The 13,316-nt window shown below is 39.6% G+C and overlaps 1 protein-coding gene across 4 annotated transcripts in view; it reads right to left on the reverse strand.

Moving 5' to 3' along the window:
* Nucleotides 1–3,815: 3,815 nt before the first annotated feature.
* The window catches only part of LOC127788699 (uncharacterized), a 38,470-nt gene continuing 28,969 nt past the window's right edge, over nt 3,816–13,316 (reverse strand). Inside the window, exons 5-8 of one of the 4 annotated variants that reach the window (XM_052317283.1) lie at nt 5,346–5,399; nt 5,218–5,283; nt 4,601–4,679; nt 3,816–4,256 (exon numbers count right to left, since the gene is read on the reverse strand). In XM_052317283.1, coding sequence (XP_052173243.1) covers nt 4,179–4,256; nt 4,601–4,679; nt 5,218–5,283; nt 5,346–5,399 — 277 coding nt within the window. In that variant the 3' untranslated portion in view covers nt 3,816–4,178. Of the gene's footprint in view, nt 4,257–4,600; nt 4,711–4,748; nt 5,139–5,217; nt 5,284–5,345; nt 5,400–13,316 lie in introns of those variants that run through there. The other 3 variants (XM_052317282.1, XM_052317285.1, XM_052317284.1) reach the window with 3 other exon arrangements.

The following is a 13,316-nucleotide window of genomic DNA, read 5'->3' on the forward strand; positions in this document are numbered from 1 at the left end:
GGACACAATAACCAGTGCGCTATGATCCTTCCTGGGGTTACTGGATGCACCGAAGCTTGTGCCCGTAGGCTCACCGAGATCCCTTGATTGAGTCTGGTGCTATGCTCCTAAGTTAGACCCGACTCCTTGGCTGATCCGACACCTAGGTCTCCCAGCAAGTTCGGACACCTGGCAAGAATCTTGCAGCGGAACCTATCTCTCGAGGTCCTGGTTGCCCAAAGATAATCTCGTACCTAAGCCTCCGGCTAGAATAAGATATTTAGGTATTCTAGAACCCTTAATTGAGTCTAAGCACTAGACCCGACTCTTTGGCTAATATTTTACTCTTCAATTTTGTCTAAAGACAAAATAGAAGAGTGGGGGGCAATTGTTGTGCCATGAAAAATTGGTATGAGGAAAAGTAACGAATTTTCTCAAAAATAAAAAAGAAAATGCGCGGCTAAAAGATAACCGCGAGAACCAGCCTCGTGGCAGGCTACCATGAGGGCAAGCCTCGTGGCAAGGGCAGGCTACAAGGGCAAGCCATGTGGCAGCCTGATGCAAGGCAGCAGTTGGAATGGCCGCGAGGCAGGGGCTGGCTGCGAGGCCCAGCTTGTGGCAGGCTTACCACGAGCTGCCTCCTGGCAGCAAATGGCTTGGCAGCGAGGCCCAACCTCGCGGCAGCCTGCCACAAGACATGGGCTGGCCACGAGGCCCAACTCACGGCAGGGGCTGGCCCAGCTCGTGGTGAGCAACCCCCCCCCCCCCCCAATTTTTTCTCAATGAAGACTAAGCTTCACTCAGCAATCGCCACGTGTCAGCACCAACCATCCTTTAGAATCACTCCCTATAAATACCCAACTACATGACATTGAAAAGGACTTCCAATTTTGGTAAAATTTAGACACTTTGGCTTTATCTTTACTGTTTTCGTGGATAGTCATTGGGATTTGGGATTGACTTAGGCATCGAAGGGTCCTCGCAGGCGAGGATTTCCACGAGCCTTCTAACCTATTTTCGAGTGTCAACTGGACAATATCCTTGCGGCGAGGCGTTGCGGTGGAGTTAAAACCTTGTGGCGAGACCTAGCGACAAAGGCACAATCTTGAGGCGAGACCTAGCGGCGAAGGAAAAACCTTGCGGCGAGACCTTGTGGCGGAGTTAAAGCCTTGCAGCGAAAATCTTGTGGCGAAAGAGCTTGCAGCAAAAACCTTGTGACGAAGACTAAACCTTGTGGCGAATACCTTATGGCAAGAAGGCTTGTGGCGAAAGAGCTTGTGGCGAAATCTTTACAGCGAGCATCCTTTCGGCGAACTCTCTTGAGGCAGCTTCTCTCATGGCAACCTAACTTCACCCGACACCAAACTCAAGTGAACCTCACATCATAAATTTTAATTGTTGTATTTTGAAAACAACACTTATAAATCACCAATTAGGATTGCACTATTGATGTTTATATGCTAAATAGACAAGCCAAAAGTGTCTACCAAAGTAAAAATAACTTTAATTGTTGGAGCTTTAACAACAAGACTGAAGGAGTCATGAAAATCTAGCCCTTCAATTTGATGGAAGCCTTTGGCAACTAATCGAGTCTTATACTTGATAATGGTACCATTTGAATTACATTTGATTCCGAATACCCACATGCAACCAACCAACTACATGCATATTAGGAGAAAAATGAGCCAAAAACAAATTTTATGGTTTCTTTCCAAAGCTTGATACTCATTTTGCATTGCCCTAAGCCATAAAAAATTTAATAAAGCATCATCTACATAGACTAGTTCTTTAGCAACAAGAAACACACGCTATTACATACTGAGATGGTACTTTCATACACTTTTGGTTTAAAAATGCTAGGTTTGGCTCCAGTAATCATAGGATGAAGGTTGCTCAACAAAGGTAAGGAATAAGGAGGTTGGGAAGGTATGGGAATAGATAAAGGAGGAGAAAAATTAGGTAAAGACATACTAATTACCAAAAGAACGAGGAGAAGAAGAAACGAGCAATGCAAATTAGGAGGGTGAACAAAGAGGAAGATAAGGGAAAAGAATAAATGGTGTTATGTTAGTGACTTGAATTCTTTAGGCACACATTTCTTAACTCATATTTTCTAGAGATTTGTGGTGGTATCGGAGGGATTGGTCCCCATGATATGGACCTTTTGTGTTTTGGGTTATTTATGTTTTTTGGGGGTTTTTTTTTTTCATTATGGGGCGTAGGGCCAATAGGGTATTTCCTAGGGTTTTCTCTTTTGTCTTTTACTTAGAGAGCTGTTAGTTTTATTATTACTCTTATACTCCATTTCATTGAATAAAGTATGCCTCCACTTTTACTCATCTTGTGAGCTTTCTCCTCTTTCATCGCATCTCTTTGTTTTGTCATAGTTTCTGTTTGCTCTGACAAATTGAGGGTAAAGAAGGCAAAGATTGTTGTTCTAAAACAAAAGATAAAGGAAACAGATCTTGATATGGAAATTCAAATTCATTAAACTAGGCAATGGAAGAAATATAGATGGAGCCAATGGATGAAGGCACTTATATCCTCTATGGATAAAACTATACCCAAGAAAAACACATTTGATAGTGTGATAATGGAATTTTTTATGATTATAAGGTCAACGGGAAGCAAGCACGAACAAAGTTTTGATTAAATAATAAGCGAGTGGTTTGTGATACAATGTTTCAAAAGGACCTGCAAATTGAATAACTAAAGGGGCTATAGAAGATTAATCAAGAAAACAATAGTTTTGAAAGTATAGGAGCATACACCCAAGAGGGAGGTGAATTGACTATTTCAAAACTTTTTCGATTTAATGAAGATTTTACACAAAAATTGTTTTGTGTTTTTTTATAGTTTTGAAAATAATACTAGAAATATAAACAAAAAATGTTAAAATAAAACTTGTTGAAATAAAATCAAAATAAATAATGCAACACACATAATTTATAGTGATTCGACACAACCTAACCTACTCCGCTACCTTAACTCCTTATCGAGAATTTTTTCAAATCTACTAAGAGAGTGTCTATTTAGAAAGACAAGCACTATCATCTATAATGGTAGCTTTTCAAATGTTCAACCATAACCTTTCACACAACTTTTCATAGGCTCATTTGAAAATTTTTGACAACTTTTACAGACTTATCTACAATCTCTACAATAGTTTTTATAAAACTCAACTATAACTTTTCAGAAAATTGAGATAAAAAAATATTGAGCCAAAATTGATAGAAAAAAACACTCTCAAACAAATGTGGAGCAGAAGCTCACACAACAAATAACCCTTAAAAGAATATGAATGAAATAACAAGAGGGATTGAGTGATTTGAGTCTCCAACTAGAAAATAAAAATCTTCAATTTTCTAATTTTTCAACTTTTATTTGATGAATTAGAAAACATCAAAAAGATATTTTCTAAAATTTCTAAATAAATGTTATTCCTTTTTCTAAACATAAAAATGCATATTTAGTTATAAAATTAAAATTAAAAAATATTTTTTAAAACTAAACAGGCCAAGGTTTGTCTTTTATTTTGGCAGGTCATTGACTTGATCATGGCTAATTCCAATGGCATAGGTAATAGATAAATTTATATATATATTCTATCTGCCAGTCCATCCCTCATGAAAAAGGACGATGATATGTAGGGTTTAGGGTGATCCAGTTGGCCAACTACATCAGCGGATCTCAGGGGTGAATTGACCATTATTCAACTCCATCGGCCAATGCAGACAGCCCACTGCATTAGCCTATAAATCATTATCACATCGTAAATATATGACATAATGAGCACTCATGACCACAAATTGTTTACTTCCATCTATACCAAATAGGGTCAGCTGCCAAAACTCAGGCACTCCCCTTCTTCCAAAGGTTGTGTACATAAACCAAATGGTAATCCACATTTGTTTGTTTGTTTTTATTAATGTCTACTGATTGTACATATTTCTTTTTTATCTTTCTCCTAAACTGGTTTTACAAACTGTTAAATGAAGGGAAGGAACGCGGAAAATGTAATTAAAGAGAATATTCAGACGAATCTAATTGGAAATAATATACACCCTTAAATATCAGAACATCTAATCCGAGAAGACAATGCAGTGAATTTGGATGAATCACAAGTAGGAAGACAATCCAGCAATGCATAAGAAGGCTTTTCCAATACAGCACAATATGAATGATTAGATGAAATGTTTTCATGCCCAAATCAAAGTCACAACAAAGAACAGCATGACAGCCAGCCCAAGGCAAAATCCAACAATCGCCATAAATGCCTGGAGATATGTTCAAATTATGAATTTAGAATTTAGTAGTAATAAGAAAGGGAAAATTGCACCCAGACCCCTTGTGATTTGGGCTATTTACAGAGATAACTTGTAATTTAAAAATGTCTTTAGAGGTGCCCATTATTCACTTATTTTGTTCAGACACCACATCTACAGACATGTCTAAACTAACAAAAGAGATATTTGAACAAAAAATAAATGAATCACAAGGACCTATCTAGACATTTTTAAACCATATGGGGTCTCTGTAAATGGCTCAAATCATTGGGAGTCTTAAGTGAAATTTTCCATAAGAAACGTACCAGCAATTTCAAAATTCATGCTACACATACCTTGCCTTGTGACTCAAACTTAAACTTGGCAGTGAACCATGACAATCCTCTTTCCACAAAAGGTGCAAGTGCTAGAGCCCTAGATGAGAGGCAGCTCTATAAAATTCAAGCTGCTAAAAGATTTGGATGCAAATGACAGTTATCCATAAACATGCAAACATGCAAGAAGTTTATACTTCAGAAAGATACCAGCATCTGTTGAAACACAAATCTTAATGGGAAAATAACACGCCCTTCAGAATCAAGTAGAGTAAAAGCTGCAGCAAAATTTCCTTAGATTTTTAACTATTTCTAGGCTTTGGTTAAAGATAGAATTGTTATTGTTTAGCAATGACCAGTAATAAGTCTACGTCATAAATAATGAAAAAGAAGTTGATAAAACACATCTACAAATTCTTAAGAGAGACCCTTTTGAGGTTGAAAAGCAAGGTAATTAGACCCTTCAATTGCACCAACAGGCCTAGCTGTTACATAAATTAATAGTGATGCGGTTCAGTTTAGGCACAGCAGATGGGAAATTGTTGTAGGCAGAAGACCCCTGCAACTAAGTAATTATGAGAATCATGAGACTGATGAAAACTATTCTAAACTAGAGTCACAGGGACTAGGAAGCTCACCCTGCGGCCCTGACAAGCTTTGTAACCTGGCTTCCAGCCCACACCATGGCCATTATTTTAAGAAATCTGCAGTGGCATTAACATTAATATAGTTTCAGGTTATAATTTATGCAGAATGAGATTTTTACCTTTCCACTGCTGCCAAGTATCCCATTCTTCCAGGTGCTGGAGCAACATAAAACCTAAAAAGGAAGTGACTAAATCCGCCTCAAGATCGCTACTCAAAAGTAAAATCGTGAAGAAGATAAAAGGACAATTGTAGAATATAAGTGAAAAGAAGAGGAGCTTTCAATCTGTCTGTTGAGACACTAAAATACAATATCATGGGTAGCCAACCATCAAAATAACAAATCTTGAATTCACAATCACATTTTAGGACATTAATAAATACCAGCAAAGTCTCCCTAAAACCAGTCTCAGACTATTTTCTTTAACTTTTTTATTCACTACATGAATGATTCAACATAATTGGAGTGCAAATAGAAAAAATAACTTTCATAGATATTAAAATTTAATAGAAAATGATAGGAATTCCTTTCGGATAATAGACTACAACAATCTGGTCCAATTCCCACCATTAAAAGATTGTTATCAAGGAATTCATTTGGGATAATAGTACAGGGCATAACTATACCTGATTAAAACAAACTTTCCTAATCCTTGAATCCTTAAGCAAAGCATATAGTAACAATGCAAAATACTTCACCAGTTCATCCAACTTGCTCTTATTTGCTTAATAAAAGCCTTCAACACTTTTGGAGTTAAGGTGGCGACACCTTGGAGTACGGTTGGGCTGTCCCAACCTTAATCTTGAGTCACCATCTTCACTCCTCCTTTAATTATGGTTTACCACAGTTGAGGCCACTTAAGGCCCATGGATTGACTAGTGACATGAAACTCGAGATAACTTTTATCTGTCTGTGTTAGGTGTTTCCTAGTGTAGGGAATGCAGGAATCTGTCACGACCCCAAGGATATGTCTTATATGTGTTTCTCTTTTGGTTGTATTCTTATGCTATAGCTATTAGCACCTTCATTCGTTAAGCCTATAAATAGACTAAGGTAGTTAGAGAATGTATGTTTTTGAATGAAAATTGAATTTCAGACTTTCTCTCTCATCGATTCTCTCTCAAATTGCCTCTCATTTCCCTTTGATTTCTCTCTAATCGCTCCTTTTCTCTGCTCTGTCTACAACCCTCCCTTATTTATGTCTATTATCTCCCTCTTCCTATCCAATTCTCCCTCTAATCGTTTCCATTCTTGGTCCTAATTCCCTCGGATTCTTTCAAATTCCAATCCAAACCCTAGGTACATGACAAGATCCCTGATGAAGAATGAGGATTATCAAAAAATTTAATATCTGATATTAAGATATTTAGTTATTTAGATTTATCTTATTTTGTTTTAATTTATTATAGTTCACATTTTAGAGTTATATTTGGTTTAGGTTTTAGATTATTATCTTTTAGTTAGTGTCAGGAGAGGAACCAAAGTTTCTAGTAATTTTGAATTTTTACTGCTGTAATTACTGTTTTTTTTTTTTTTAATAAGTGAGCACAATTATATTAATAAAAGCATAGTAGATGTACATCAATGACCTGGAACAAGAGAGTTCCAAACAAACTATACCATCCAACCCCACCCCCCCCACAAAACACAAGCCATTAGGGGGGAAAACGACAACCCAAAACTGACATTAAAGCCAACAAGCTTGGAAGAGGGGGAAGAACTTAGTGGCCGAGAGCAAAGGCTAACATGATGACCTGATCCACCAAGTAAGGAAAAGATGGCTCCACAGTCCTCACCCATGCCACTAACCTAGCAAGCACCAAGTTAAAGATATCAACTACACCTGACCCTCGATTTTTGAAAATTAGCCTATTCCGCTCCAGCCACATTGTCCATAGCGCTAAATAAAAGAGAGACTTCCATACCTTCCTTTAACCTTTACCCCAAGCAAAGAAATCCCATTGCTCAAATAGTTTCTAGCATGGTAGTTACTGCTATAATTACTGTTATGATAGTTAGTTTCTAACCATGGGCTAACATGTGGAGGTTAGGAGTGTAGGCAAGTTGGTACAATCGTGAAAGGTGTAGGGCCCACCTTGGCAGGAGAATCCACCCCTCCAGGCGCCTTGTATAAATTGTCCAAATCCTTCGTGGATGGATTATTAAAGAATATTACAGAGAATTCTAACTTTCTCCCTCTCTTTTTCTCTCATTTCTCCCTCATTCTTACTCTCTCTCTCTTATTCTTCTCTGTTTTCTACTCTATGTTCTTGAGAGAGGCTTTCTAATTCACATCAGGTTAGAAAGAAGGATTTGTCAGGCTTAGGCTGTGACAAATTTGGTATTAGAGCAATGATTCTCGGTCGGGGCTTTGTTGGATTGGCTAGATGGCAAAGGGAACTTGCATGAAGAACTTCGAGTTGCAACTACAGCAACTCAGCTCGACCATGACAGAGTTCCAAAACCAAATTGATCAACTAGAGATCAGGAGTGCCCGTAACCATGAAACGATCATGACGATGGATCGCAAGATGGAAAGTTCAATGGACGGGTTGGAGCAAAGGTTGGATCGGTCAATTGTGAGATTACGAGAAGCAATGGGAGCCCAAATGCAACAATTTATGATAATGTTTACTCACCAAAATGTGGTAAGAGTTGCTCCTGACTTTCCCCCTAGAGAGAGGACTGAACCAATCTTACAAGGGAATAGGATGAATAGGGGAAACGGGACCTCTGAGATTGAGGTAAACCTAGAGGAGGAGTTAGAAAGGATGATAGGCAGGGAAAGGAATGACCGACCTGATCCCCATCATCTGGGGTTTCCCATGCCCCAAATGGAGATCCCAGTATTTGAGGGAACTAACCCCCAATGGTGGTTAAAGAAGTGTGAGAGATTGTTCCACTGGTACAACATACCAAGGATGCAGAGGGTATCCTTAGCCACTACATACTTCAATGAAGTAGTGGATGCATGATTTCAGGGGTGTCTTAGGGTGAGAGAAGATTATACTTGGGAGGAATTCTCTGAAAAACTATGTGAACGTTTTGGGGAAAAGAGTATGGTGGATATTATAGAAGAATTCAACAAACTGGGAGTGTGCGAGCCTACTTACAAAGGTTTGAAGAGTTGAGATCCTTTATGATCAATGACAACCCTCACCTCTCGGAAGCTTATTTCATGTCAAACTTCATGAGTGGCCTTAGTGAGGAGCTTTGGCCAATGGTTAAAATGATGAGGCCCCAAACTATAGAACATGCATTTGAGAGTGCCCAGTTACAAGAGATGGTATTGGAGGCCTTAATGAAGAAGCAAAGGCAATAACTAAAAGGGGTGGTTCAAGGAACATCCAATGCAAGAGGAAGGAGCTATAACCGGGATATGGTGAAGGGGAATAATGGGGTAAAAAATGTGGTTGGACCAAGTTCAACTCCTTATGGAGAGGAATTAAGGGAGCAAAGGAGATTAGTTGGCCTTTGCTTTCGATGTGGAGATAAATACCATCCTAGACATCAATACAAAAGGCAAATTCAATTACTGGAAGGGGATGATGAGGATGAACAAGAGGAGGCAAAGGAAGAAGACTTCGAGGAGAATGGGGAGGAGGACAATGGAGAGATATCAATTCATGCTTTGGAAGGAGTGGCCAACAATAAAATCATTAAGGTGGAGAAGCAAGTTAAGGGCTACAACCTTATGATCCTAATTGATAGTGGGAGCACCCTTCTTGATGAAAGCACAGCCAAAAGTTTGAAGTGTCAACTCATGGGGACACCACCCTTGAGTGTGACACTAGCCAACGGCAACCGAGTGAAGAGCAAATCAACCTACAATGGCTTCCATTGGGAGATGCAAGGGGAGAGATTTAAGGCAGATCTGAGAATATTACAATTAAAGGGTTGTGATGTAGTTCTTGAGGTAGATTGGATGAAGGGGGTAAGCCCCATTAGCTTTGATTTTAACCGGATGGAGGTCTCATTTGAGAAGGAGGGAAGGAAGATGACGTTAAAAAGGGGAAAAGAAGCTGGAACTTGCAAGATGATCTCTGGAAAAAGGCTACAAAGGGTATTCAAGGGGAAGTGGAATTAGTTGGCCCATCTTTTCTCAATTGTACCCATAGAGGAGGGACATGGTGACAAGAAGGTGCAAGGAGAAATCTACTTAACAGTTAGCATGCCTCAGGGAATGCCTGACCAGGTACACCATTTAGATTTCATTAATAAATTACTGGAAGAATATGAGGATCTTTTCATTGAACCCACATCCCTCCCTCCTACCATAATGTTTAACCATGCTGTCAACCTAATACCAAATCCAGAGCCTGTTAACATTAGATCTTATTGTTATCCTCAATCCAAAAGAATGAGATTGAGAAAATGGTTAGGGAAATGCTACAACAATCTATCATTAGACCTAGTCAAAGCCCTTTTGCTTCCCCAATCTTACTAGTTAAGAAGAAGGACGGATCATGGCGATTTTGTGTTGATTATCGCCAACTTAATGTCATGACCATCAAGGATAAGTTCCCTATACCCCTTGTGGAAGACCTTTTGGATGAGCTACACCATGCCCAATTCTTTTGTAAGCTTGACCTACCCTCGGGCTATTATCAAATTAGAATGAAACTCGAGGACATACACAAAACAGCCTTTAGGACTCACCATAGGGATTTCAAATTTTTGGTGATGCCATTTGGGCTCACCAATGCGCCAACCACTTTTCAGTCCCTCATGAACAAAATTTTTAAGCCCCATCTTCGAAAATTTACAATTGTATTCTTTGATGATATACTTATCTACTGCCCTACTTTTGACCAACATTTGGCTCACCTAAGAACCACTTTTGAGATCCTTATATCTAACCAGCTCTTTATTAAGAAATCTAAATATGCTTCTGGTCATGGGCAGGTGGAATATTTGGGGCATATCATAACAAGGGATGGAGTTAGTACTGATCCAAGAAAAGCAAAGGCCATGGTGTCTTGGCCAAGGCCTACTTTGGTGAGAGCCCTGAGGAGATTTTTGGGATTAACCGGATACTATTGCCGATTTGTGAAGGATTGTGGGGCAATTAGCAAACCCTTAACAAACCTTTTGAAGAAGGGGGGTTTCAACTGGGGGCCAGAAATAAAGGAAACTTTTGAGAAATTGAAGGATGAGTAGGGTTCCAGTACTAGGGCTACCTGATTTTAGCAAGCCTCCTGTTCTAGAAATAGATGCATGTGGGACAAGCATAGGGGTAGTGTTAGTGCAAGAAGGAAGACCATTAGCATTCCTAAGCCAGGTCTTGAGCCCTAAACATTTAGGGCTTAGTATATATGAGAAGGAATTTATAGCTATATTGATGGTTGTTGACAAGTGGAGGCATTATTTGGAAGGAGGTAGGTTTATAATTAAAACAGATCATGAAAGTTTGAAGTTTTTGTTGCAATAGAAACTACAAACTCAGTTGCAAAAAAACAGGCATGGCCAAACTAATGGGTTTAGATTACATTATACAATACAAGAAGGGGAAGGAAAATAAGGCAGTTGATGCTCTCTCTAGGTGCCATGAAGAAGGGAGTACAGCAGCTATAACCATGGTAATTCCTGAGTGGTACCAAAAGGTGATAAACAACTATGAGGGAGATGAGAAGATAAAATAATTGTTGGAAAGGTTGGTTGGGGGGGCTAATGAGGCGGATGGATACATGTAGGTGGAGGGTATGTTGAGATACTAGGGAAGAATGGTGATTGGGGACAATGCAGAACTTAAGAGGAAGATAATGCAATCCCTACACAAATCTCCCTTGGGAGGGCACTCAGGAGTTCAAAACACCTATATGCAGGTTAGGCAACTATTTCATTGGCAGAGAATGAAGACAGAAGTTAAAGGATTTGTGCTGACTTGTGACACCTACAAGAGGTGTAAGTCAAAAACAGTGGCATATCTGGGGCTATTGCAAGCCTTGCCTATTCCCAACCAAGCATGATCTAGTGTGTCCATGGATTTTGTGGAGGGGTTGCCAAAGTCAGAAGGCAAAGATAATATATTGGTGGTAGTAGACCGACTAACCAAGTTTGCCCATTTCATAGGGTTAACTCATCCCCATATAGCTCAAAAGGTGGCTAGGGCCTTCTTGGATTGGGTGGTGAAACTACATGGGACTCTTAAGTCCATCATTTCAAACTAGGATAGGATATTCACTAGTTTGATGTGGCAGGAGCTTATGAAGGCTTTGGGAACAAAATTGAGTATGTCCATAGCCTATCATCCCCAATCTAATGGGGGCAGACCGAAGGGGTGAACTAAAGCCTAGAGACCTATCTAAGGTGTATTTGCTTACTACAACCGAAAGGGTGGCATAGGTGGTTGTCTTTGGCCCAATGGTGGTACAACACTAACCTCCATTCTTCACTCAAAATGTCTCCATTTAAAGCCTTATTTGGGTACAAGCCACCCATTTTGCCTATTGTGGGGGGAGGATCTAATGTGGCTACCATGGAAGATTATCTACAGCAGAGCAGAAAGGTGTTACAGCAGTTAAAGCAGGAGTTGGCATCAGCTCAAAACAGAATGAAGCAGTTCGTTGATAGGAGGAGGAGTGAGAGAGTTTGCAGTAGGGGAAGAGGTGTATTTAAGGCTAAGATATTCTCATCTAAGGTCCATTACTCAAGGGAAGGTGACCAAACTTAACCCCAAGTATTATAAACCATTTCCCATAGAGGCTAAGGCAGGAAGGGTAGCATACTGTTTATAACTTCCAGAAGGATCACAAATCCACCCACGTGTTTCATGTTTCCCTCTTAAAGAGGTCAATGGGCACACAACCAGTGAGGTCAGTAGGGGAAGAGGTGTATTTAAGGCTAAGATATTCTCATCTAAGGTCCATTACTCAAGGGAAGGTGACCAAACTTAGCCCCAAGTATTATAGACCATTTCCCATAGAGGCTAAGGCAGGAAGGGTAGCATACTGTTTATAACTTCCAGAAAGATCACAAATCCACCCAGTGTTTCATGTTTTCCTCTTAAAGAAGTCAGTGGGCACACAATCAGTGAGTTCTACATTGCCTATTCTTCCTAAAGAGGTTAACAAGATGGTGGAACCAGAGGCTATAATGGAGAGAAGGGTGGTGTGCAAGCATGGGGCTCCTTTTATTCAAGTTTTGGTTAAAAGGCAGAATAGCTCGTTGGATAGCCACACTTGGGAGTATCTCCCTAACCTGCTCAAGCAATTCCCTAGAACTGTTAGCCTTCTTAGCATTTCTCGAGGACAAGAAATTTAGGGGGGGGGGGGAATGTCAAGGGAGGAACCAAAATTTATAATAATTTTGAATTTTTACTGCTATAACTATTGTTATAGTAGTTAGTTTCTACCCATGGGATACCATGTGCAAGAGGTTAAGGGTGTAGGCAGGTTGTTACAACCGTGAAGGGTGTAGGGCCCACCTTGGCAAGAGAATCCACTCCTCCAAGCGCCTTGTATAAATTGTCCAAATCCTTCGTGGATGGATTATTGAAGAATATTACAGAGAATTCTGACTTTCTCCCTCTCTTCTTCTTTGTTCTCTGCTCTCTATTCTTGTGAGAGGCTTTCTAATTCACATCGGGTTAGATAGAAGGATTTTCCAGGCTTAGGCCATGACAGTTAGGTTTTATCTTTTATTTATTTTGTGCTTCGGTTAATTATACTTAAGTCATTATAGGATTTCAGCCTTCGGTTGCATTTTCTTTAAGTTGGATTTTAGCCTATAAATAGGCGTGCATTGTATTAAAAAATTTACACCTTTGATGATATTGAATACAAGTGATTATTTTCTTCTTTTCTTATATCTCTCTTTGATTTTCAGCAATCATTTTGTTGTTCCAGATCACTCCCACTGTGGCTTCCAGGTCATATCTTCTGGCTAAGACTTCATTTTTTCCTTTAATGAGCTCATTAGCACTTGAGGATCGACCCCACAATCGATTCAGACCAATAGTCCAATTAGGGATTCTTCAGTTGCCATGGTCGATCCTCAGTCAACTACCCCTCAACTATCCCCTTTATTTGTCAGTCCTCCATGCGATAGGCAACTCGTTAGTCAATTCCCCCCTTCCACAACTGAGGTTCT

This window comes from Diospyros lotus, chromosome 13 (genome assembly GCF_014633365.1).
Source record: "Diospyros lotus cultivar Yz01 chromosome 13, ASM1463336v1, whole genome shotgun sequence".
Taxonomy (NCBI): Eukaryota; Viridiplantae; Streptophyta; class Magnoliopsida; order Ericales; family Ebenaceae; genus Diospyros; species Diospyros lotus.